This window comes from Prunus avium, chromosome 8 (assembly GCF_965620075.1).
Source record: "Prunus avium chromosome 8, drPruAviu1.hap1.1, whole genome shotgun sequence".
Lineage (NCBI taxonomy): Eukaryota > Viridiplantae > Streptophyta > Magnoliopsida > Rosales > Rosaceae > Prunus > Prunus avium.
Window position 1 is genome coordinate 39,941,311 of NC_142291.1, and position 23,451 is coordinate 39,964,761.

Consider the following 23,451-nt stretch of genomic DNA (forward strand, 5'->3'; position numbering starts at 1 on the left):
TAAAGTTGTTAAGAGCGTTTACTCATGCATCCTAGATTCCTAATTCCTAAGATTTGATTCCCGTTCTCCACAAGTTTTGGTGTGTCATCATGTGGTCATGATGGCTTAAAGTCCAAATCTGTTCTCTCCACACCATAGCATTGTCGCTTAAATTCGCTCATAAAGAAAAAACAATTCAAAATCAGAAAAAGAAAATATCTTTATCAAACGGCATTTGTGTGGCCTTGGCTAAGCTCCTCGATATCCTTCCCTCTCTCTCTCTAAATTATCTGTTGGCCAAATTCTTAGTTTCAGTCCGTCGCTTATTTGTCCGAAACCGAACGTTTCGCGGACACCGCGTACCGCTCTCCGATTCGAGAGAAGCTCTCCGATTCTCAGTGGAGCAACACCCTCTCTATCTTATTAAACGCGCGCGCTTGAATTTTGGTTGGCTGCAATCAGTTGCCAATCTACTTTCTTCCTTCTGCGTTGCGTCCTTCGTCTGTGTCGTTTAATGCTCAGTTCGATTCAATGAGATTGCTCTCTTCTGTTACAAATGGCTTCCGCTCCTTCCATGTCAGGTATGTATCTCTGCTCGCTTCTTCGTTGCCTGCTCAGAAAATGTAGGACACTGATGAATTTTGGATTCTCTTGTATTGGACTTGGATTAACCAAACCCTGGTGAACTTAGCCTAGTACGGACACTGCACTTTCCATTTTTTGTTTTTGTTTTCCTTTGATTTGCAAATTGCAAGAACGTGAACCTGAAATTCTCAAATTATTTTGTACTGGTTTTCCGAGCATCCAAACAGAGCATTAGGGAATTAATTTCACTAGTTGATTTCGGAATGTGTGAATTGTTGCAGTTTCTTTAGAATGCGTGAACGTATGTAAGCTGTCGAAAGGGGACGGGAGTGGGAGATATGACTGTAGCGTGCTCTCATGTGCGTGGAAAGCTCCAAGAGTCTTGACGGGGTTTCTTGCGAGCACAGCTCATCCTCCTCAGTGTTCGTGGTTGCCGTATGCGCGAAATGGAAGAAGAAACCGGATTAATAATGTAAGTTCTTTATGTATTATGGATTTACTTTCTGCCACTGATTGAAAACCAAGTTCCTTGATTAGAGATAGTTTTGGCTTATCTTGATTTTGGGTGCAAGTATTGCTACTTACATCCTTGCATGTTGGCTTAGTCCCTAGGCAGCATTCAAGTTGATCATGTCCATAAATGGATAAAATGGTGCACCATATCAATGCAGCTATTAAAATAAGCATAGTATCACCAAGTAGATAGTTTTCTTTTCAAGAATCTTACTGATGCAACTCTGTAAATTTTTTAACTGCCTCCCTTATAGTGTTAGTGGTATGTTGTTCGCACAACAATATTGCATGGTTATTAATCATGGAATCTGTTTGATAATGTACTCTTTACAGAGATGTGAACCCTCTAACATAGGAGGTTGGTATTCTGCCGAAACTTCAGACTTTGTAGTTCTTGGAAGACTTTTTAAATCAGGTTTGCTTAATGTTGCTTGTAAGAGATGGCATCTGCAGTGTTCTTCATCTTTGTCTTCAGATGCCTTGAATGAGGTTTCTCCTGACAAGTTGTGGGAGGTAAACGTTGATTATTGCCTAAGTATGCATTAATGAGAATGATAGTGTTTTTCCAACAGAGATATTTATGGTGTGAATTATGTTATCTTTAATCTGATTATCCCAGGATCTTAAGCCGACTATCTCATACCTCTCACCTAAAGAACTGGAACTTGTCCACAATGCTCTTAAGGTCAGTTATATGCCTTCAAAGTCCTTTGAATAAGATTGGTGATTGTATATAACATTAGTTTTTGGTTGTGTAGCTGGCTTTTGAGGCCCATGATGGTCAGAAAAGGCGCAGTGGAGAGCCCTTCATCATTCATCCAGTCGAAGTTGCACGTATTTTAGGGGAACTTGTGAGTCTTGCAAAGTTAGAAGTAGGCCCTCTTTCTATATGTTTATTCCCATATTTCAATTGATTCTGATTGTATCTGATGTCCTAGGAGTTGGATTGGGAGTCCATTGCTTCTGGATTACTACATGATACAGTCGAGGATACCAATGTTGTTACTTTCGAAAGGATAGAGGAGGAGTTTGGTGCAACTGTGCGCCATATTGTAGAAGGAGAAACTAAGGTGCCGTGCCTTAATGTGTCTAGTATTAATAACTTTCTGCTTTTATGTTTTAAATAGCTCTTTTAATGTTTCAAAAACCTCCCAATTAATTCGGCATGCAGTACTTCAATGTCCTTCTCCTTGTGTTTAGGTGTCAAAGCTGGGAAAGTTGAAATGTAAGAGCGAGCAGGATTCTGTACAAGATGTAAAAGCAGATGACCTACGGCAGATGCTTCTAGCCATGACAGAGGAGGTGGATCTATTTATTATCATTCTTCTAAATGTTGTGTGTAGATGAAATTATTCGGAAACTAAATTAGTTGTTGCCCCAGGTTCGAGTTATCATCGTCAAATTAGCTGACAGATTACATAACATGCGTACTCTTTCACACATGCCCCCACATAAGCAGGTGATGTGTTGTCTGTTTAAAGTTCATTGGTTATAAGTCGCTAGCTGATAGCCTGATACAGTTTGATGTTTTGTTGTGTCCAGTCCAGCATTGCACGTGAGACATTGCAGGTCTTTGCTCCACTAGCAAAGTTGCTTGGGATGTACCAAATCAAGGTACACATTTATGCTTTTCAATTCTCAATATTTCAGTTTTCAACTGTTGCACTATAATGGCACCCTTGGACCTATATTATGATTGATTGTAGCTTAAATAAGTAGTTTCTGATTGCAAGTCATCACATTCTGAAATTTGAAATGTCATTGAGTTGTGACTTAAATTTACATCCTAAGTTATACTTTAGACAAGACAAAAGAGTTATGCTTGTCTTGGACCAAGGGGTTTCACAACGGAATTTCAAGTTTATGATGACAGAGATAATTTATAGTGATAAAGTTTTAAATCATATTTTATTTTCATATATGATGCCTCTGTTAATTCGTAGTCTCATAATGCGCTGATACCATATTGCAGTTGGAACTTGAAAACCTTTCCTTCATGTACACAAACGCTGAAGATTATGCTAAGATCAAGAGAAGAGTTGCAGACCTCTACAAAGAGCATGAGAGAGAACTTGTGGAGGTAATGCATTAATTCGTTAAACAAGGTCTACATAGTGCTTAAGGAAGATTATCTATTTCATAGTTACTGTTTTGGCATCCAATAGAAGTTCTCAGTTTATCTTTCCAGGACTGTGTTATCAGTGATGTTTGCTCATCAAACCTTAGTTCTTTGTGCTAGGCAAACAAAATTTTGATGAAGAAGATTGAGGATGATGAGTTCTTAGAACTCATGACTGTTGAAACTGAAGTTCGCGTTGTATGTAAGGAACCGTACAGGTCAGACCATAACTCCTATTACATTTCTCAATCTTTTGGAAGCCTGCTTGGTATGTCTAAACTCATTACAAGCATTATTCTTTCTGACTTGATTATATGTTTTAAATACTGTTTTGTTATCTGGCACAAGAAATACAAGGACATTATTCAAAGAGATTTTAAGGTGGCATGGAACATGACCACCTATCACTCTTGTAACCCTTGTAATGAGATGATGTTACTTTCAAGCTTAGTGTGTCATGCTTTGTCTGCTAAATCATAATTTCGGCTTCATATTTCAGTAGTTAGTTTTTCTCATGGTCTATTTTCAACAGTTATTATGAGGACTATTTCTCAGGCTAACATGGACAGTTCTTATGTTCGCTTGCAGTATCTATAAAGCTGTGCTCAAATCTAAAGGTTCAATTAATGAGGTCAATCAAATTGCACAGGTTTGTTCTGATATTTACCTTCAACTAACCTGAAACTTTTGTTGAGGACACTTAATGATGATTCATATTTCTTCATTGACTTAAAAGCTTTTCTTCGTTATTACCAGCTCCGAATTGTAATCAAACCAAAGCCATCTCTTGGAGTTGGGCCTTTGTGCACACCACAGCAGGTATATCCTTTCTTGTTCCAGGAGATAGGGAATTCTTTGCTGACTCTGTACTAATATGTTTCATTTTATTGTTGTTTCTCTACAGATCTGCTACCATGTTCTTGGGCTGGTTCATGGAATCTGGACCCCTATTCCTCGAACGGTGCGTATGTCTTTGAACTCTTACAAGATTCAAGTTAAGCATCAGCAGAAGTTATTTGTAAATTTACAAGTAGCTGTTTATCTTTTCTGGCAGATGAAAGATTATATTGCCACCCCAAAACCGAATGGCTATCAGAGTCTCCATACAACTGTAATTCCTTTCTTGTATGAGAGCATGTTGCGGCTAGAAGTGCAGGTATTATCAGATGCTCTTTTTGAGCATGTTCATATTTTCCAAATTTGATATTGGGTAACTTCAGTTATTTCGGAGTTCATTTAAATCAGTGGCTTTCTGTTTGGGCAGATAAGAACAGAAGAGATGGATCTGATAGCTCAGAGAGGCATTGCTTCTCATTATAGTGGGAGAGGCTTTGTTACTGGTTTTGTTGGGCGTACTATCCCTTATGGTAGAAGTTCGAGAGGGAAGACTGTCTGCCTTAACAATGCAAACATTGCACTCAGGGTATTGTAACTGTATTCATTGCTATTTTGTGATTCGTTATTAGTTGTCCTTGGGGGAAGTTCTTGGCAGACCCCTTTCATGTCCCATGACTTTGATTCTAATTTCATGGATCAAGTCTCTTGTTTCCTCCAGATTGGCTGGCTCAATGCAATCAGAGAATGGCAAGAGGAATTTGTTGGCAACATGAGCTCTCGAGAATTTGTAGAAACTATAACTAGAGATCTATTAGGCAGTCGTGTGTTTGTGTTTACGCCAAGGGGAGAGGTAAGAAATTGGATTGCTTCATAATTGGGATTGTTGTTATATTTAATTGGATAAGAACATAAATCTTTACATACAAGAAAATTATGCTTGATTATGTTGATAGATATTTTTACAATATGTACAGATAAAAAATCTTCCTAAAGGAGCAACTGTTATTGACTATGCTTATATGATACACACTGAAATTGGCAACAAAATGGTAGCAGCTAAGGTACTTTCCTTACATTTGACTGATATTCTTTTTCAATTCTAAATTCCTAGTTTCATTCTATAGAATTAAAACTAGGATGAACTTCGATTTGTTGCAGGTCAATGGCAATCTTGTTTCTCCTATGCATGCACTTGCAAATGCAGAAGTTGTTGAGATAATCACTTATAATGTCAGTATTTGTCAACCATCATCTGTCTTTGCCTTTCTTTAAACGTATACTATAAGATGTACACAATTTTAGCGCACACACATTATATGGCAAAATTTGGAATAGTCTAAGCTGAATTCAGCAGTGGCATGCTAATTATTTCAAGCTCAATTCGTCAAGGTTTAAAAAGTAGCAATTGGTATTTGATACACAATTTATGATTCTGTAAATTGTGGCTATGAAACAGCTCTAGGTCTCAATTATTTGGAAGAACAAAAATTTGATACGTTCTAGGTTTGGCCATTAGGCAGGTCTTTTTATGGATAGAATTCTAATTTCTACAGACTTCTATAGGAGTTATTTATAGTAATTCCCATGTAATTTGACATGTTCATCATTTAGTTATCTCATACTTGTGCGTTTAGGGCTCATATTTTTCTTTCTCTTTCCCCAGTCACTTACCGGAAAATCAGCTTTTCAGAGGCACAAGCAGTGGCTGCAACATGCAAAAACTCGTAGTGCCAGACACAAAATTATGAAGGTAGCTTGTGTTGGTTATCATTTAATTTTACTTTTCCTTTTTACTTCTGCTGTGCTCTAATAGTAAACCTTTCATCATGACTGTAGTTCTTAAGGGAGCAAGCTGCCCTGTCTGCTGCTGAAATAACAGCAGACAAAGTAAATGACTTCATTGCTGATTCTGAAGAAGAGAGCGAAGAAGAAGAGCTCCAAAAAGCCTCCAAAGGATACAAACCTATATGGGAGAAAATGATGGTGAATGTTGTAGAACTGTCATTGCCAGAACGAAGTTCTGAAGATCCCTTTCAAATTAGAAATGGAAGTGCTGGGGTTTCCAAGGTGAATGGAAAACACAACAAGAATGTCCACCATGTAAGTTTGAAGGCAGAAGGGGAGATGTTGTCACAAGGAAATGGTGTTGCCAGAATGTTACAAGCTAATATTCCAATGTGCAAGGAAGCCTTGCCCAGTTTAGAAAGTTGGCAGGCCAGCAAGGTTGCCTCTTGGCATAGTATTGAAGGGCACTCCATACAATGGTTTTGCGTGGTTTCCGTAGATCGAAAAGGTACAGCTTTTATTGAACTAATCATTGTTAGATTTCCTTTTGTTATGCCTGGAGGTTAAAACATAAGTGACACTACTCAAAAATCTTTTCAATCTACTTGTTGGACCTGTTTAAACTTTAAAACAACAATTTCAGGTATGATGGCTGAGGTTACAACAGCACTGTCAGCTGTGGGCATTATTATTTGTTCTTGTGTGGTGAGTGGTTGGGCTAGTAATTTCTGCTTTTTATATATCTCCCCTCTCTTTTATGTCTGTAACACCTTTACCATCAATGACCAGGCTGAGATCGACAAGGAAAGGGGAATGGCTGTCATGTTATTTCATGTGGAAGGAAGCGCGGAAAGTTTGGTAATTTTGCAGACATTATCTCTGAACCCTGATTGTATGACTTGGTGAATTTTTCTGTCCTGACATGAGATTTTTCTCCCCTCCCAGGTTAGGGCATGCTCAAGCATTGATGTAATTCTAGGTGTCTTGGGATGGTCTACGGGTTGCAGCTGGCCTAGCTCAGTGGACAATCCCCGATATCTTGAATGCTAATTCACGGAGCCATTAAAGCTCATCCACCCATCCATCCGTTGCTGGCAGGCATGGGTATGAAGTTTTGCCTACAGAAATACTGAAATTCCGTCATGTTTTAATAATAAAAAAAGGAAAGATTTTTGTGTAATTAGCTCCGTAGTTTTCTTTTCATCTATTTGTTGGAGACTCTAGGGCCAAATAAGCTGGCAGCATGAGAATGAGCAAAGTCTAAATTCAGGGTACTACTACTGTATATAGGAAACGGAGTGAATACTTAGGCTTAGTGTATACACTTTGTAAAGAAAATTGTGAGAGAGGAGAGGAGACGACAGACAATGACAAAAAGCTAAGCAAGAAACAGAGGGTTGGTTGTACGAATCTTGCTATACATAATTCTTTTTTCTGTGGTGTAGTGTTCACGTATCTATTTTCTCTTTGTTTTTTTGTTTGTTTTTGTTTTAAATGTTGAACTGCCTTGGTATTTGCGTCGCCTAATGCGATTGGGTTGCTTTGGAGTCATTGTTTAACGTTCAATCGTAAACAAGTCACAAAGATAAACTTTTTGTGGACTTAAATTTTCTCTGTTGCTTCACTGATCATCAATGAAAGAAAGAATGGTCAGGATCAAAAACATAATTATACGACAAAATCACGATCATTAGCAATGATATCCAAATGTTCAACGTAGTTGAGCGTGCTCGTTGGATGTATTCCATCAAGGGCTACACTTTCTGTCCCTCCTTGTTCAACAACCCCCTCGTTCTTGTTAGATTACTGTCCCTGTCGTGCTCATCTGTTTGGACTGTTTGTCTTCTTTCTCCAACTTCTCTAGGCCATCGATTGTTTCCTCTAGTTTTGGCGATGAGTTCTCTGGCAACTCCCCCATGCTTCCATCACCGACTTTCTCTAAAACGTGCTCTTCGGAGCAGTTGTTATCCATGTTTATGTTTGTCTTCACTATTGCCCGCGTTTGCTTTACTTAGAAAAAGATGTCCATTGCCATGCGCTGCTGGCAACAAGGCTGCACTTGCAATACTTGGTTTTTCAAAGTAATTATGGGTGAGGAGATTCTCTTCTTGGCGTTTACATATTGAGGATGTCTCGTTCATTTCATTAAAGATACTATAAATCCTGATGTGCAACTAGCTAGAGTGGTCATAGGAAGGGAGGGATATGATAGGATAGGATTGGATTGGATTATTACCATCTGGTAGGGCTCAATTTGGGCAGGCATCGTCTTTGAAGTTTCATCACTTGATCCTCTGTAAATTAAACCATAGCCATCAGAAAAACACTAAACTTAGCCCATAATAAACAAACAAGCATGAATTGTAAGGAACATACTGGCGGTGTGCGGTTCCCTCGTCATCATCATCCTTTGTGAAGCAATCGTTTTCCATGGATCCTTGGGATGAGTCATTGGTGGGTGTTGTTAGATTCCTATTGACATGGCGGTCTTCTCTAATTTTGTTGATGGTGAAGAAGGTTGCTACCAAACGTGGAATAGCCAAGGCTCCACCCAACACAACCAGCCCTCCAATACCACCACCAATACTAATTGAAATTGTCTGCCTCCTCTGCTCGTCTTTTGTATTGTTTTCCATATGTCTTTCTTCTTCTTTTGCCATGCTTTCTCTGGGTTTAATTAATTAATTAATATAATGTTGGTTACATCTTTATTTTGGGATTGGGAGGAAGAAAAGGCGTGAGAAGACCTAAGGAGTGAGAGTTGAGTCGGTATGACTCTGTGAAGGATTTAGATCAAGAAGATTCCGGTGATGTCAAAGTGAAAGAGTCACGGGCTCTGTCTTGTGGTTCAAGTCAAGTATATGATATCGGGCTCGATGGGCTAAGGCTAATGAAGCAGTAAAATTATAATAATAACAAAGATTAATTGTTACATTTGTTCTTCTTCTTGTTTCGTGGGCTGCAAACCCAGCACCACTTATTCCATTGATAGTATTAGGATGATGTGAAGGTGAAAGGGCCTACAGTATAAAGCCTTATGTTCTTGTCGTGGTCGTGGAGGAGGCGATATGAAGCAAGCACAGCACCAGTTATTCCATTGTTCAAGTCTGTGGGAACGTTACAAGACCCCAATGGAGAGAGTTCGAGAAAGGCCCTGCACTGAGTGAGCTTCTTGTGATTTTGAATCTCATAAGGAGAAAGTGTTGCAAAGAAATAACCCTTGGCATCAGTTGCATCGCTCAAGATGGTGATGGGGGCACTTTCCATCCCATATTCGTCCACAGCCTCACATGTTATCCTGGGCACCGACCCTGCATGCATGGTCCATGGGACCATGGAGATGGATGCGTTAATTCAGAATTCGAGTCGGAAATTAATGAAGGGGTGTACTTTTGTATATATACTTTTTTAAGCGAGTAACTTTCATAGAGTTTAATAGAGATACGTACCTTCGAGAGGGATGACTTTAGGGCCTGATTTGCAATAAACAAGGCCTTGAATGCCCAAAATGGATTTGGTTGATTGTAGGTTCATCTCATCATAGTGATTACTGCTAGCAGCAGAAGAAGGCGTAATCAGCAGCACTGCCGCTAGTGCCAAGACTAGCAAAGAGGTTGCATAGAAGAAACGGTTAAAAGCCATCGGGTATATTGTCAGCGACTTTTGAGGTATGCTTGCTAATAAAGATGAATATGGATAGAGAGCATCACCACGGTCCATATATATATATATATATATAAAGGGAAAATGAATTACAGGAACTGACTTGGTTGCACGATCGACATAGGCTAGGAATATATATATATATAATTGATTGCACGGTCAATTGTCTGCAATTTAACTGCAAAACTGTGTAAAGGCTAAGCTATATATATTTGTATAATATAAGCCACGGGCCCACGTCGTTTTTGGATACAATGAATATAGGTTGTTGAAGTGGTTTGGAGTATTTTACATAGAAACCAGATTTCGTTCAAAATCATTACAACTTGGGCGATAAAAAATTCAGGCCGTCGTCGTTCATGCATCCACGACCCTCTTATTCCATGCATTTAGCAATATTACAATTATAAGTAATACTAATTTTACTTCTATTATTTCATTTAAGATTAAATATTCGACAAATACTGGTTATGGCATTGGCCTGAGTCTGAGTTTGAGGAAGCCAGGAAAGATAAGGGAGGAGATATTAATTCATTTTTCTTCAAAACTTCATGTGTATTACTCAGTCAGTCAGTCAATGTATTTTAATTTATTTTTATTAAATTTACAGCGAACAATGTAGGATTTCACCGTAGTTTTAAGAAGCGAGTAATTTTAGATGATTTGTAATGTATTAACTTCAATGGAACGAAATGACTATATTGGCTAATGGAGTAAAACACATCTACTATATTGGCTGGAAAGTTTCAACAATTTTGACATTTAAGCTTAATTTTCCTAATTGTAATTGGGAGGAATATGGTATATTCACTAATGAAGTAAAACACATATGAAAGGATAAACGTCTTGTTGTATTGTGAAAAACAAAAGGAAAAAACAGGCATGCTCTAACAGTGCAGGCAAAGCAAAGCACCTTATTACAAATTATTAATCCCAAAATGGCAGAGCCTAAAACCTCTTACCACCAATAAAAAAAAAAATAAAGCAAGCAAAGCAACAACAATGAAGAATCAATCAATTGAATTAATAGCCATTATTAGGGGTTGATTTAGGTTCAGTCTCAGAGGTGTAGAAGAAGGGTCCCACAGAGTACAACTTGATGTTCTTGGTGTCAAGGATGCGATAAGAAGCAAGCAGATGACCAGTAATTCCTTGGTTAACATCGGTAGGGACTTGGCAGTATTGAAAGGGAGAATAATCCAGGAAGGCCTTGCATTCTGTGAGCTTCCACTTATCTTGAAGCTCTGAAGGTGACAATGTTGCCAAGAAGTAACCCTTCGCATCAGTTGCTCCACTCAGTATGGAGAAAGGGGCGGTCTCGTAGCCGTATTCATCTTCAGCCAGACATGTTATCCTTGCCACAGCTCCTACAATTAATATTCCAACCCAACAGAACATTATGATCAGCACTCACTGATTTAACATATAATTGGTGATTACTTAACATAGAATTAGAATTAGAGACTATATATACCTTTAATGGGGAAGCTTTTAAGGCCTGATTTGCACAAAACAAGCCCTTGAATACCAATGACGTGAGGTAGTTGCTTTGCATATACTTCCTGTGGCTGCTTTGGAGTGTCATGATCATCAACCTTTGGCTTGGGAGCAGAGGCATAATCAGAAGCAGAGGCAATGACTAGAAATGTCAAGAGAAGCATAGAGGTGGCAAAGAGGAAACGGGTGAGAGCCATTATTACAACTCTTGTAATCAATGTATGCTTATGCTAACGCTAATGCTATGCACAAGGTGAAGACAGAGTTTTCTTATATAGGAAAAGTGGCTCAAGTTTTCTTTTTCTTTTTTAGTATTTGTGGCCAGAGGAATGGTTCAAGTTTGTGATATCCAGAATCCAAATTAATTGATTGATTAAATATGTGCTGAGCACTGCACAGAGTTTACATGGGTTGAGTGCATGTTGGTAAAGAAATACCCAACCAAACTGTGCTGAGCACTGCACAGTGTTTGCTGCTTCGGCTCTGGGCCAAGCTGATGCCTGTTATGGGTTTGGGCTCAGAGACTTTGTGTTATGATGGGCTTTTGACTCCTTTTTTTGGGGGTGGGAGGAGGAGAAGAGAAGCCATATATTGCAGTAGAGTAGACGACGTGAGTACGAAAGAGATGCGTATTAAGATAGGGCTATTCTCTGGTGGGAACTTCTTTTTGCAAACTTCTTCTTGAGAACACCGTTGGATCAAATCTAACGGCTGCTCAAAAGCAATTGTAACTGAACATGTCTAAAACTGTTCCACTAGAACGCGCCCTCCTCCCTCCAAAACAGATGTATTGTGCTCTTGAAGACCACAATATCTCCCTCCAAAAAAAGTTTGTTCTCTTTGTCTGTTTGTGTCTCTCTTCGTCACTCTGTCAAAGAACCTGGTTTTCTTCTTTTTTCTGGTTTGATATTCTATTTCTGGAAAAACAGTGAACACATCTACCCCTCCAAAACAGCTGTTCATTTTTCTGGTTTGGTCATTCAAAGCATACAAAGCAAGGTATTATCTTGAAGAGCACATGTAGCACTGTATTTCTTATTTCTGTTTTTATTTTTCTGGTTTGATGATTGTGTTCTGCACTCTTGTGAAGCCTTGAGGACCCATCTAGTTACCAAAAAACTAGTGAGCGTGACACCTTGTTAGAATCGTTGAGCACAGTCGAAACTGGCGTTGACTTCGAATACTTGAGGATTTGAGACCCTCTGGTTCTAGAGTTGTCGGTTTAAAGTGTTGGAGCAAACGGGAAACTAGAGTTGAGTTTGAATCGTTGAGGAGAGGAAGGTTGAATTTTTTGGGGTAGATGTTTCGCTCTAAATGGACGACATTATTATATTTGTTGAAATTTCAAAACTCAAAATCAGTTACAAGGTAAGCGATATCCTGTGTTTGTTAATTTCAATATACTTGAAAAAATGTTTTGACCAAGTATATTGTCATAATTTACGCTAGTTTAGATATAGGTTGTTTAAGGTTTCACTAAAGACTCCAAACGACCTCGTAGGTGTAGCATTTATATTCACTAATGGGTTCATAGATTATTTTGTTGCAGACTCCATTATTTAATAATGTTGCATAGTCTATTTGATATTTGTGGAAAGTTTGAAGATCAAAATCACTTATAAGGTAATTAATATCTTGTAATTGTTAATTTCAGTATCCTAGAGGAATTGTTTTTACCAAATATATTTGCATAATTTACGTTATTTTGGATGTCGGTTGTTTAATATTTCACTAGAAACTCCAAAAGGCTTCGTAGATATAGCACTTGTATTCACTAATGGTTCATAGCTTATTTCGTTTTAGACTTCATTATTAACTAATGTTTGATAGTCTATTTGATATTTGGTGAAAATTTGAAGATCAAAATCACTTACGAGGTAACTGATATCCAATAATTGTTAATTTGAGTATATGGACATAATTTACGCTAGTTTGGATGTAGGTTGTTTAAGGTTTCACTAGTGACTCCAAACAGCTTCGTAGGTGAAGCACGTGCATGCACTAATGGTTCATAGCTTATTTCGTTTCAGACTCGATTATTTACTAATGTTTGATAGTCTATTTGATATTTGTTGAAATTTTGATATTTCTGTGTTTATAGTATTGTGGTTAATATACATTTGAATTCTCTTTAAACGCATGTGGCAATATTATTATGATGATGATATGATTTTCAAGGTTAAATTGCAAGAATTGTGAAATGGAGTCTGAAGCAGAGGTGAAACAGGAAGTTAGTGTGGAGTTCAAACCAAAACTAGGACTTGAATTTGATTCCCTTGAGGATGCGTTGAAGCTGTATGATCTGTATGCACTAAAAGCAGGATAATATTCACTCAGAAACTCTTTTGTATCATGGCATCATTGTGTATCATGCTTGTTGCATATTTCAGGCTGTCTATGGGGATTATGTATCATTATGGTTATCGTTATGCACCCTACAACACATATTCAACATCACTGTATCAAAACATTGTTTAGAAGATTGGATTTTCCGAAGAGCAAAGAAGAAGGCGGAGAAGATGAGGAGTTGGAGAGATTTGTGTGGGGTTTTAGGGATATATCTGGCACATGCCCCACCCTAAAAAATGTCAAAATAGTATCAGGAGAGTATCACAAAGGTATCATAAGAAAGGTTTCTGGTTTCGACAGAATAAGTGAGAAATGTCGAGAATGAGAACAGCACAAAGATGTTTTCTGGTTTTCTTTCTTGTTATTACTTTCTATTTCTCATGATACATTTATACAAGTGTTGCCTGACATTAATTACACAACTTCTACCTGGGATTCCTCCATGAAACAAGGTCTCCATTAGACAAGGAGAGAAAGTCTTCCATGAAACAAGTATTCCATGAGACAAGGAGAAAAGGTGTAGGGAAAGTGTCCTCCATGAATTAAGGAGGGAAAGGTTTGGTCAAGTGTAGGGACTTACGTTTGGGAAAAGGTGTAGGGAAAGTGTCCTCCATGAATTAAGGAGGGAAAGGTTTGGTCAAGTGTAGGGACTTACGTTTGGTCTTGGTGTTTCACATGATGACAACTCACATGATGACAACTCATAAGTCATAGGATTCTTCATATGCTAACAAAAAAAAGGGAATTATGAATTTTATGAAAACAAATATAATCATAATCATATTACACGTGGCACAACAAGAGATTAAAATCAAATCATATCAGTGTTTGTGACATTATATGTACATTAAAATTCCAAAACATGATAAACTGTTGATAATCTTTTGAGTCATTTATGACACTTTACATTTTTACTAAGGAGAATCTAGGGAGAAAATTAAGTAAAATTACATTTATGACACTCTACACTTTCCAAAACATGATTATCTTCAAATAATACTCGAAAATATAGGGAGAAATTTTACTGTGTTTTTTTAAATCATTTTTTGTGAATTTTGTCAGTTAAACAAAAAAAAAGAACATATGATGACATGTGGTGCTGCAAGAGGAAGAAAATTGAAACTTTGATAAACTATTTGAATTTTTTTATGTGTAAAAATTATATTTTAAAGCTTAAAAGATAAAGAAAATGTCATAATGAGTTTGTGAGAATTTATGGTGACTGTGATTTTTGAAACTTAAACTATGAGGTGTGAAAACAAGATTTTGACTTTGGGAAATTTGAAGTAATAATTAGAGGAATAGTTGTTGTAAAGTAGTGATCAATACTTTGTAAACCACTTTTTGGACTTGGGATACGAAGTATTGATGTTGAGAAATATGTATGTAATTTTTTTTTTGGTAAATTTTCCATTTATTTTAATATTTTAAACAATTTTACAACAAAATATGATTAAAATATAACAAACGTAACACATGTCAGCACAAGGAGAGCCTAGCATCCCATCCATTTCCATGTGTCGGCAAGGTAAACCGCCACCTGGCATCTCATCCAATTAACTATTTCTTTTTACTTCAAAATTGATTTAAAAATCGTTTATAATTCAAAAAATTCCCAAAATATAATGTCGGGATTGGTATGACATTTTCTTCGAGCACGTACGTCAAATTTCGCCAGTGCATTCAAATTTTGATCTGATCCTTATGTGATCAAACAAACAATAGCTTAGGGTTTACAAAATGTAGTTATGTTTTTATTTGCATCATTCACATTTAGGGATGACCCCCAAATTTTAATTTTAAAACAATTGTAAACCACTTTTTGGACTTGGGATACAAGTATTGGTGCTGAGAAATATGTATGTATATTTTTTGTATTTTTTTCATTTATTTTTATATTTTAAACAATTTTACAACAAAATATGATTAAAATATAACAAATATGACATGTGTCAGCAAAAGGTGATCCCAACATCTCATCCACTTCCACGTGTCAGCAAGGGACGCCGCCACCTGGCATCTCATGCAATTAACTATTTCTTTTTACTTTAAAATTGATTTAAAATGGTAGAGTTTAGTGGTTAGGGGTTAGGGTTTGGGGTTTAGGGTTAGAGTTTGTGGGTAAAGAGTATTATGGAAAGCGTTTTCATATGACAAACTTTTCATGCTATATATATGTGTGTGTTTTTATGCTATCAAAACATAATAACTTGGGATGGGTATTAAATAATATTCTGAATGTTTGTTGTAATTTTCTAATTTTTAATTTATTTATTGTGAATTTTAGAAGTTAAATCATATAAAAAGAGTGTATGTGATAGAATGTTTTGATTTGTCTGTGAACAAAGTTGAGTTTTTATCATTGTGCTTGTATTTTTATAATTCAAAATTAGAATTTTGGAGCTTTAAGGAGAAGAGAATATATGAATTTTCGGTGTATTTTTATGATTTTTAATTTTTTATTATGAATTTTAGAGCACCCTGTGAGTATTTCTCATGTGTGGCCTTATAAGATGATAACACGTGTCATGTTTTTGTAATTTATTGTGTTTTATCTTAAACAATTCTTAAAAAATTATATAAAAATCAGAAAAATATACTAAAAATTGCTACAAATTTCTTATGACACAACATTCGATGGAGATCTAAAATTATGATTTCATATATTTAAATGAATGAGAATCATTTGATCAAAGAAACAAGAGTGTATGTGAAAGAATGTTTTGATTTATATCTATGAACAAAGTTGAGTTCTTATTATTGATTTGTATTTTTATAATTTAGAATTAGCATTTTGGAGCTTTAAGGAGAAGAGAATATCACAAGATGTTCATAGGAATTTTCTGTGTTTTAAAAAAAAAAAATTATCTATGAACATAATGGTTGTTGCATCCAAGTTTTTCCATGAACCAAGAACACATGCATGAATGCAAGATAAGGGTTTTGTAGCATGAAAACAACTTGTGAGAGCACATTGTTTAATATGGAGCACAGCGTGATTCCCAACTATTGCTTTAGGTGTGAATTCCCAACTTAGCACGGAATGAATGTCTCCATCCGCTTTGGGTGTCTCCATTTTTTGAGCATCGTATTACACTATTAGAAATGCATTTTCGTTTTTTTCTACAAGCTTAAAAATGGAGGCAAATCCTCCACCACATGTACATCAACTGTTAGATCCAAATTTTCATAACCAAGATTGGAGCTTAATGAAGCATAATGGAACAACTGACTGACACAGCAGAATGCCGGTTGATACTCTATTGACTGCGTTCGACTTCAAAAAATGGTTTCAGCTTCTCAAATTACTTTGGAGCATGTTTGAGTGTGTTTATTTGTTTCCCAATGGATTCACTATGGCTTCAACACAAGTACAGGCTAGTTTATGTCAATTTTAGATTAACCTTCAGTATCAGATATGAACATACATAAGTCTCACAAACGATTCAGACCCAAAAAAAAAAGTCTCACAAACGATTGATTAAAACTCAACAATCATGTGAAAATGTAACGATAACTACTCAAATGCAGGGTCCGTGCAGTAAATCAAAGTAATACGTTCACTATTCTGCGTCTTCTACGTAGGGTGCATATTCTCAGCAACTGAAGCAGCCACATCTGTTTCAAAAGATGATGAGCTACAACAACGACACAATATGTATAAACAATAAAGTCAAATCGTTAAAATCCTATGAATTCCTTGTGGCATTTTGTTATCTTTTAAGTTGAAAATATAATTTTTAAATATAAAAAATTCAAATAATTTCTGAAAGTTCTATACTAACAATAATACTATGTTGAACATCATTACTCTCCCTTACAACAACTCTTTCTCCAATTATTACTTCAAATTTCCCAACTTCAAAATTTTATTTTCACACATCATAGTCGAAGATAATGTGCCATGGTGATGGCTTCCCTTACTAGTAAAGGAACTGGAAGGGAGGTGCTATCAGTACTGCTCTCGTTATCATTGGCAGATATCAATAAGTTTCTATAAATTTTTGGTGCATTTTTCTGATTTTTCATCATTTTTTTGTGTGAATTTTTGAAGTTTAAGATACAAAATTGAACCTGTGATGACACGTATTGCTACATGATACTGACACATGTCAAAAACTCTGATGATGCACCAATCTGACGCTGCCATGTGTCATTCTCTTTAATTTATTAGTATTTTCCAATGCTTTAACTTCCAAAAATCATAATAAATTCATACAAAATTAGACACATTCACCAAAAAATCCTACAAACTTCTAATCACATTTCCTTCATCTTTTAAGCCTTAAAATATAATTTTGACATATAAATTTCAAATAATTTCTCAAAGTCAAGTTTATTTCTATACTACCAATACTACTATGTTGACCACCATTACTCTCCCTTACAACAACTCTTCCTCCAATTATTACTTCAAATTTCCCAAAGTTAAAATTTTATTTTCACACATCATAGTTGAAGCTACCTTTTAGGATACTTATGAATGCCAAGAAGCCATCAATAATTTGTCAACAACAGGTGAATAGATTATCACTCTAGTCTATTTTATCAGTAATAACACGTGCATAATTTGTCAATATTGTATCAGTAACCCATCAATAGTGCATCAGAAACCATTAGATTTATTAATCCAACTCCAACTGTACTAAAGGCTATAATGGAGCACGCTAACCATTTTGAGCTCAAAGTGAAGGACCAAAAGAAGGAGAGTTTGCAGTAGGAGGGCCTTGACCTCTGTGACAATACAAATAAAAGAAACGTAGGATCAACTGTTAACCTTATATCCAAAATCACCAGTATCCACAAACATACATGTACCCAAAAAAATTAGCATAAAATTTATGAAAAAACAATCAATAAGGAGAGGGACATACATTGCAGCAAAGGAATCAGCCGATTTGAGAAAAGATGTGCCAAAGTCTCTGTTCTATTTTTTTAAGAAAACAGAAAACCTGTACACATCACAGTTTTAGATTGAGGCTTAAACTAGAAATAGAAAAACTCAAACACTATCCAAACATGAACAATATATCAAAATTACATAACAAACTGAATTAACAATTAGAAAACTAAAGGGATATGGTGGTGGTGGAGACAGCTTAGGTGGTCAAACCTGTTAAAACTTAAAACTGAATACAGATACAAAGTCATCAAATTGATGGAGAAACAAAACGTAAAAATGGCATAATTCACATTTTGCCAATACTTTTGTGCTAAGTTAGAGATAGTGTTTTCTCACCTTACAGCCATGTTTCTTAAGCTTTGAATTATCAGCAAAATATTGCATATTTATCTCATAATACTGCCCCATATCAACAAAATGCCCTTATTCATCTCATCTGTTGCCCAAGTCACATCGATAGTGAATAATTAAATGCATTTCCTGGCAGATACAAAGGAAACGGAGAAAAAGCAAAAAAGAAATATTGGTTCAGAAACTTACACAGAGCATTCTCTTTGTTGCCAAGTTTCAATCAAATGGGTTTCTGTAATTTCCATTAACATAATACAGTTGGTAGGAAGTTGGAAGGTAAAGTCATCACAAACACCAAGAGATCTGATTCTCATCTCTTGTTACAACAACAAATCACAAACAACAGGACATCTGATTTAGAATCTCATAAACAATTGAGGAACAAACGCATATCCACATATAATCACTAATATTTCTATGTAAATCGAAAATATATAGAAAAAGATAATGATTTCGCATATAATTTACAATTAAATACACAAATATTTTAACCCTAAATCAAATTAGGGATATATAAATTGATTTTTCAAAAATTATAGAAATAATTCTAGGAGGACGAAGGACATTTGTTACCTATGGAATAGAAGAAGGTTTGACGGCGAGAGAGACCAGTCGAAAGAGAGAGCCGGCGAGAGAGAGATGGAGAGACAGTCAGTGTTTCCTAAATGTGAATGATGAAATTGCACGGGTAAAACTCAGTGTAGGTTCGCATTAAAAAACCAACAACTGAACTGAAAAGTGCCTAATTTGATCAAAAAAATGGAACTTCAAGGGAATTTGACAGTCATAATTTACAGATAATTATACAATTAAATACCGAAAATATATACAAAAAAATAATGATTTTCACAGATAATTTACAATTAAATACCCAAACATTTTAACCCTAAATCAAATTAGGGGCATAGAAATTGAATTTTCAAAAAACATAGAAAATAATAATAAGAGAAGGAAGGACAGTTGTTACCTATGGATCCATGGAGGAAGGGAGGCTCCCATGGAGAGAGAGCGCGAGACCGAGCGAACCAGAGAGAGAGAGAGAGAGAGAGAGAGAGAGAGAGACATCAAGAAAGAGAGCGCCGGCGAGAAAGAGAGCCGTCGAGGCCAAAACTAGTCTACGGAAAAACATCTTACGATCCCAAACAACAACAAAAGCTCACTGAAACAGCAAAATAGAGTAACAGATCCAAGTAACAGGGAAACAGGCCCAAGACAGAGCCAAGGCCCCTCACTTTACCTCCTACACTGGCGGGCAAGGAAGGCAGTCGTGAGAGAGAATGAACACAAAAAATTAAAATTAGGATTTTATGAAATATATTTGAAGGTTAGAATTCTAAAAACTTAAAGATTTTCTTGGGATTCATAGATGTCTGAGGGAGGCGATGTCGGTGTATGGGTACTATGTGCGTGGAGGAGGTGAAGGAGATGGGAAAAACGTGAACAGTAACTGTTATCAACCCTAACCTAATCGCCACTCACAGAGAGAATAAACAGGTGAGAGAGAGAGGAGAATTTGTCTGAGAGGAAAAAGAGGGAGTCCGAAAAAAATAGGCGCGATTGGATGGAAAAAGGCGGGATTTGAAAAGGCGTGCCAGGATACGTGCCTTAAGGGGAATTGCAGCGTACCCATTTCTATTGTAAGCTCTCTTTTTCTTTCCAGCCGTTGAGATTACTTTGATGGCTGAGATGAAGCAGCAAATAGGGGTTCGCAAAAAGGAGTTCCCACCTGAGCCGCGGCGATTAAGATATTACAAAATTGACAACTAGTCGTCAGCTGGCTACCTAGTTTTCTTTTACATTTCAATTCAAAGTAAACACAACACCCGGCTTTGAAGTCTTCCCTTGTTTGTCAACCAGCATGTTATGATGTTACACACACACACACACATTCACACACCATGGGCTTAATTAGCGGTTTGTAAACAAGTTTAGCTTTGCATCGCTCATCGCATGATCATCTCGCTTACGTTAATTATCTACCAACTTGCAGGGTCAGCAGCACTGGGGTGTTGGAGTCAAGCAAACTTGTTTAGGTTAGGAGTAAACAAATGTAAAACCGTTCGACATTGTTACCCAACAATACTGGTATACTACCATCTGGTTTGGAATTGTTCTTCCACTTGCAACATGTTACTCAAGTATGATGTGCGCTCTTACCTTTTTTGTGGTGGGTTTCACAAAAGGTTCATTTATATACAATAAATAAATAAATATTTCCTTTGTTCGGTTTATTAAAATTATTAAATTACTTTTTACACGGATGCATTAAATAAACATATAAGGTAAGGGTCACCAAAGAAAAATTACTCAATATAATTTGTCTTTTATACGAATGAAAAAAGAATATTGAACTTAAGATCTCGAGTGCAGGAAAAATGCATTTAACTACTTAAGTTACCTACAACTACAAATGCAGATTTCTCATGATAAATTAGAATCTGTCCCCTCTCCTTTTATTAAAAAAGCTTTTTTCAAAGTCACAGCTTTTTTCAAAGTGTACGCGTTACAAATAGCAGAGACTCAACGAGAGTTGTGTGCTGATAGGCTTGCCAGCCACGCAAGGCCCGATAACATTAAAGATTATGCTAAGATCTTAATAAAATGGGGTAGGTAAATCAGAGGAAGGTTCCAGATGAAGACATATATATAGCAGTGGAGTGCCAATTCTCTCTCTCTCTCAGTACAAAACCCCCTCCCTTCTCCCTCATCTCTATTCATTTCTTACTCATTTACCCATCCTCCTAAAACCCGTTCTCAGTTTTCTTCACGTCTTCTAAATTTGTCTCTGAGTCTCATCATTCATACATACACATAAGTTTCTTCAAGCCCAGGAATGTGTGGCGGTGCTATACTCGCTGATCTCATCCCTCGCAACCGTGGCCTTCGTGTTACCGCCTCCGACATATGGCCCAATTCTCCCTTCGCTAGGCTCAATCCCGACAATTTCTTCGACTCCAATCCCAGCCCACTCACTCGTACCGACTCATCCCCACGCAAAAGAACCCAACCCACTTCAGGTACGCTCTACTCTCTACCCCTATCTTATTTTTCTGTGAGGCTAAATCCTTCTGGGTTCTGAGCCTGGCATTTTTACAAACAGGTAACAGGCAAGAAGAGAAGCCCCCCAAGAGGGCGAGGAAGAACCTCTACCGAGGCATCAGGCAGCGTCCGTGGGGCAAATGGGCCGCGGAGATTCGTGATCCCAGAAAAGGGGTTCGAGTTTGGCTTGGTACCTTCAACACCCCTGAAGAGGCAGCCAGAGCTTACGATAGGGAGGCTCGCATAATCCGCGGTAAGAAAGCCAAGGTCAATTTCCCTAACGAAGACGACGACATTCGCACCCAAACCTATCTGAGAAACCCCAATCCTCTTCCTCTGTTTCAACCCAGTAGCGAGAATTTGAGTAATAGTCATATGCCAAAAAGCTTTGATTTGGGATTTGGCTATGATCTAAACCAGATTGCAACAATTTCCTCCAATTCCAATTCAAATTCCAATTCCAAGGGGTTGAGTTCCATGAATCTTGTGAACACTGACCCAATTGTTATTTCGGGGGAAGAAAACTCCGGGTCTGGTTCAGATGGCGCTTACTCTTCGACGGCAGGGCTACTGGGTTGCAATCAGAATGGTGAAGCTGAGGTGAAAGAGGTAGAGGAAACGAAAGAAGGGATATTGAATAAGGATGCGATTGCAATCATGGAAGATAACGAAGTGCAAAAGCTTTCTGAGGAGCTGATGGCGTACGAGAACATGATGAAATTCTATCAGATTCCCTATCTGGACGGGCAGTCCACAGCTACCCAGAATCCTCCAGCTCAGGAAGGCATGGTTGGTGATCTCTGGAGCTTCGATGACGACGACGTTTCTGCTCTGTAAATTGATGTTGTTGTAAATTTGGTCATTTGGTTGGGGTATTTTGACTGTTGCTGATTAATTACGATTAGAGGCGTTGTTTCATTGTGCCTTAGTTATAAAACCTGCTTATTTATTTATTTATTTATGTTTTTGTACCCAAATCCAAATGTAACTCTGGACAAAATGTTTCAATTTGTTTATTGTTGTCATCCTCGTTTGTTATCTATCTTTTTTTTATTGTTCTAAGTTCTAGGATAACAGGCAGGGTCCCGGTCGTTCATGGTGCACTTTCATTTCGGGAGTGCGATTTTATCCTAATTAAAATATAATAATTTTTTTAAATTTATCAAAAGAAAACATTAAAAAAAAACGAAGAAGTTCATGCAAATCCTAATCCCTAACTTACTTGTTTGAACCAAAAGAAAAAAGAGAAGATGAAATATGGTATTATTTTTTTCCTTTTTATTGTGAAAGGAGAGAGAAAGCAACGTGGTGTGGGCTAGGTTAGGTGAATGCAAGCTTCGCAGCCGGTTTCCAAACCCGGCGGCGCTGCTGGTTTCCAATTTCCAGTTTCGATATTTCCTAAGCTATGACCAATACAGCGACTGGGGTGTGGCCGGTGGGCGCCTACAGATATTCTGCCTCCTCACTCAAAAACTTGTACTTGTTATGTTTTCTTGTACTACACTTACTATTTCAGGGTCGACGAACACGTGATGGGTTGACTGAGCCTTTCCTTTTTCAGCATTGGGCCTAGCCTTCTTCCACCTTAGAGGATTGGAGAGGCTAGAATGAGGAGGTTGAGTGAGGAGCTTATTTGAGGAGGTGAAATCTCACCATTAACAACTAAAAACAAAGCACATGGGGGGTGCATTGGGGGGTCCACACCCCTTTTGATGGTGAGATGGGGCTCCTCAAATAAACTCCTCACTCAACCTCCTCATTATAGAAGCTCCCCTTAGAGCATCTCCAAGAGAGATGTCAAATACCAAACATCAAATTTAAATTTGATGGC

The 23,451-nt window shown here is 37.2% G+C and overlaps 4 protein-coding genes and 1 long non-coding RNA gene across 7 annotated transcripts; 2 read left to right on the forward strand and 3 right to left on the reverse strand.

The window, feature by feature from the left end:
• Positions 1-176: 176 nt before the first annotated feature.
• Positions 177-7,262, forward strand: RSH1 (RELA/SPOT homolog 1). The gene is made up of 24 exons (XM_021949497.2): positions 177-560; positions 846-1,036; positions 1,411-1,590; positions 1,697-1,762; positions 1,836-1,928; positions 2,016-2,147; positions 2,278-2,379; positions 2,459-2,536; positions 2,620-2,691; positions 3,050-3,157; positions 3,317-3,414; positions 3,785-3,845; positions 3,953-4,015; positions 4,101-4,157; positions 4,251-4,352; positions 4,461-4,619; positions 4,752-4,883; positions 5,008-5,094; positions 5,192-5,263; positions 5,697-5,783; positions 5,870-6,326; positions 6,462-6,523; positions 6,608-6,676; positions 6,764-7,262. The coding sequence occupies exons 1-24, from the start codon at positions 536-538 to the stop codon at positions 6,866-6,868; spliced, it is 2,658 nt and encodes an 885-aa protein (XP_021805189.1). The 5' UTR covers positions 177-535; the 3' UTR covers positions 6,869-7,262.
• Positions 7,263-7,932: 670 nt separating this feature from the next.
• Positions 7,933-9,491, reverse strand: LOC110749396 (protein SEED AND ROOT HAIR PROTECTIVE PROTEIN-like). The gene is made up of 2 exons (XM_021949500.2): positions 9,268-9,491; positions 7,933-9,129 (listed from the first exon to the last, which is right to left on the reverse strand). The coding sequence occupies exons 1-2, from the start codon at positions 9,458-9,460 to the stop codon at positions 8,813-8,815; spliced, it is 510 nt and encodes a 169-aa protein (XP_021805192.2). The 5' UTR covers positions 9,461-9,491; the 3' UTR covers positions 7,933-8,812.
• An 854-nt stretch (positions 9,492-10,345) lies between these two features.
• LOC110749395 (protein SEED AND ROOT HAIR PROTECTIVE PROTEIN) lies at positions 10,346-11,281 on the reverse strand. Its single transcript, XM_021949499.2, has 2 exons — positions 10,956-11,281; positions 10,346-10,848 (listed from the first exon to the last, which is right to left on the reverse strand). Exons 1-2 carry the CDS (start codon positions 11,173-11,175, stop codon positions 10,505-10,507), a joined length of 564 nt encoding a protein of 187 aa, XP_021805191.2. The 5' UTR covers positions 11,176-11,281; the 3' UTR covers positions 10,346-10,504.
• Positions 11,282-16,709: 5,428 nt separating this feature from the next.
• On the reverse strand, positions 16,710-20,317 carry LOC148292725 (uncharacterized). 3 transcript variants are annotated; one of them, XR_015826040.1, is made up of 7 exons: positions 19,549-20,317; positions 19,155-19,242; positions 18,771-18,897; positions 18,567-18,666; positions 18,202-18,279; positions 18,000-18,061; positions 16,710-16,945 (listed from the first exon to the last, which is right to left on the reverse strand). It is a non-coding gene; the product is annotated as an uncharacterized LOC148292725 (long non-coding RNA). The 3 variants fall into 3 exon arrangements; XR_015826038.1 differs by having other exon boundaries at positions 18,567-18,897; XR_015826039.1 differs by lacking the exon at positions 19,155-19,242 and having other exon boundaries at positions 18,567-18,897.
• An 843-nt stretch (positions 20,318-21,160) lies between these two features.
• LOC110749394 (ethylene-responsive transcription factor ERF071) lies at positions 21,161-22,645 on the forward strand. Its single transcript, XM_021949498.2, has 2 exons — positions 21,161-21,598; positions 21,682-22,645. The coding sequence occupies exons 1-2, from the start codon at positions 21,415-21,417 to the stop codon at positions 22,455-22,457; spliced, it is 960 nt and encodes a 319-aa protein (XP_021805190.2). The 5' UTR covers positions 21,161-21,414; the 3' UTR covers positions 22,458-22,645.
• Positions 22,646-23,451: the final 806 nt, after the last annotated feature.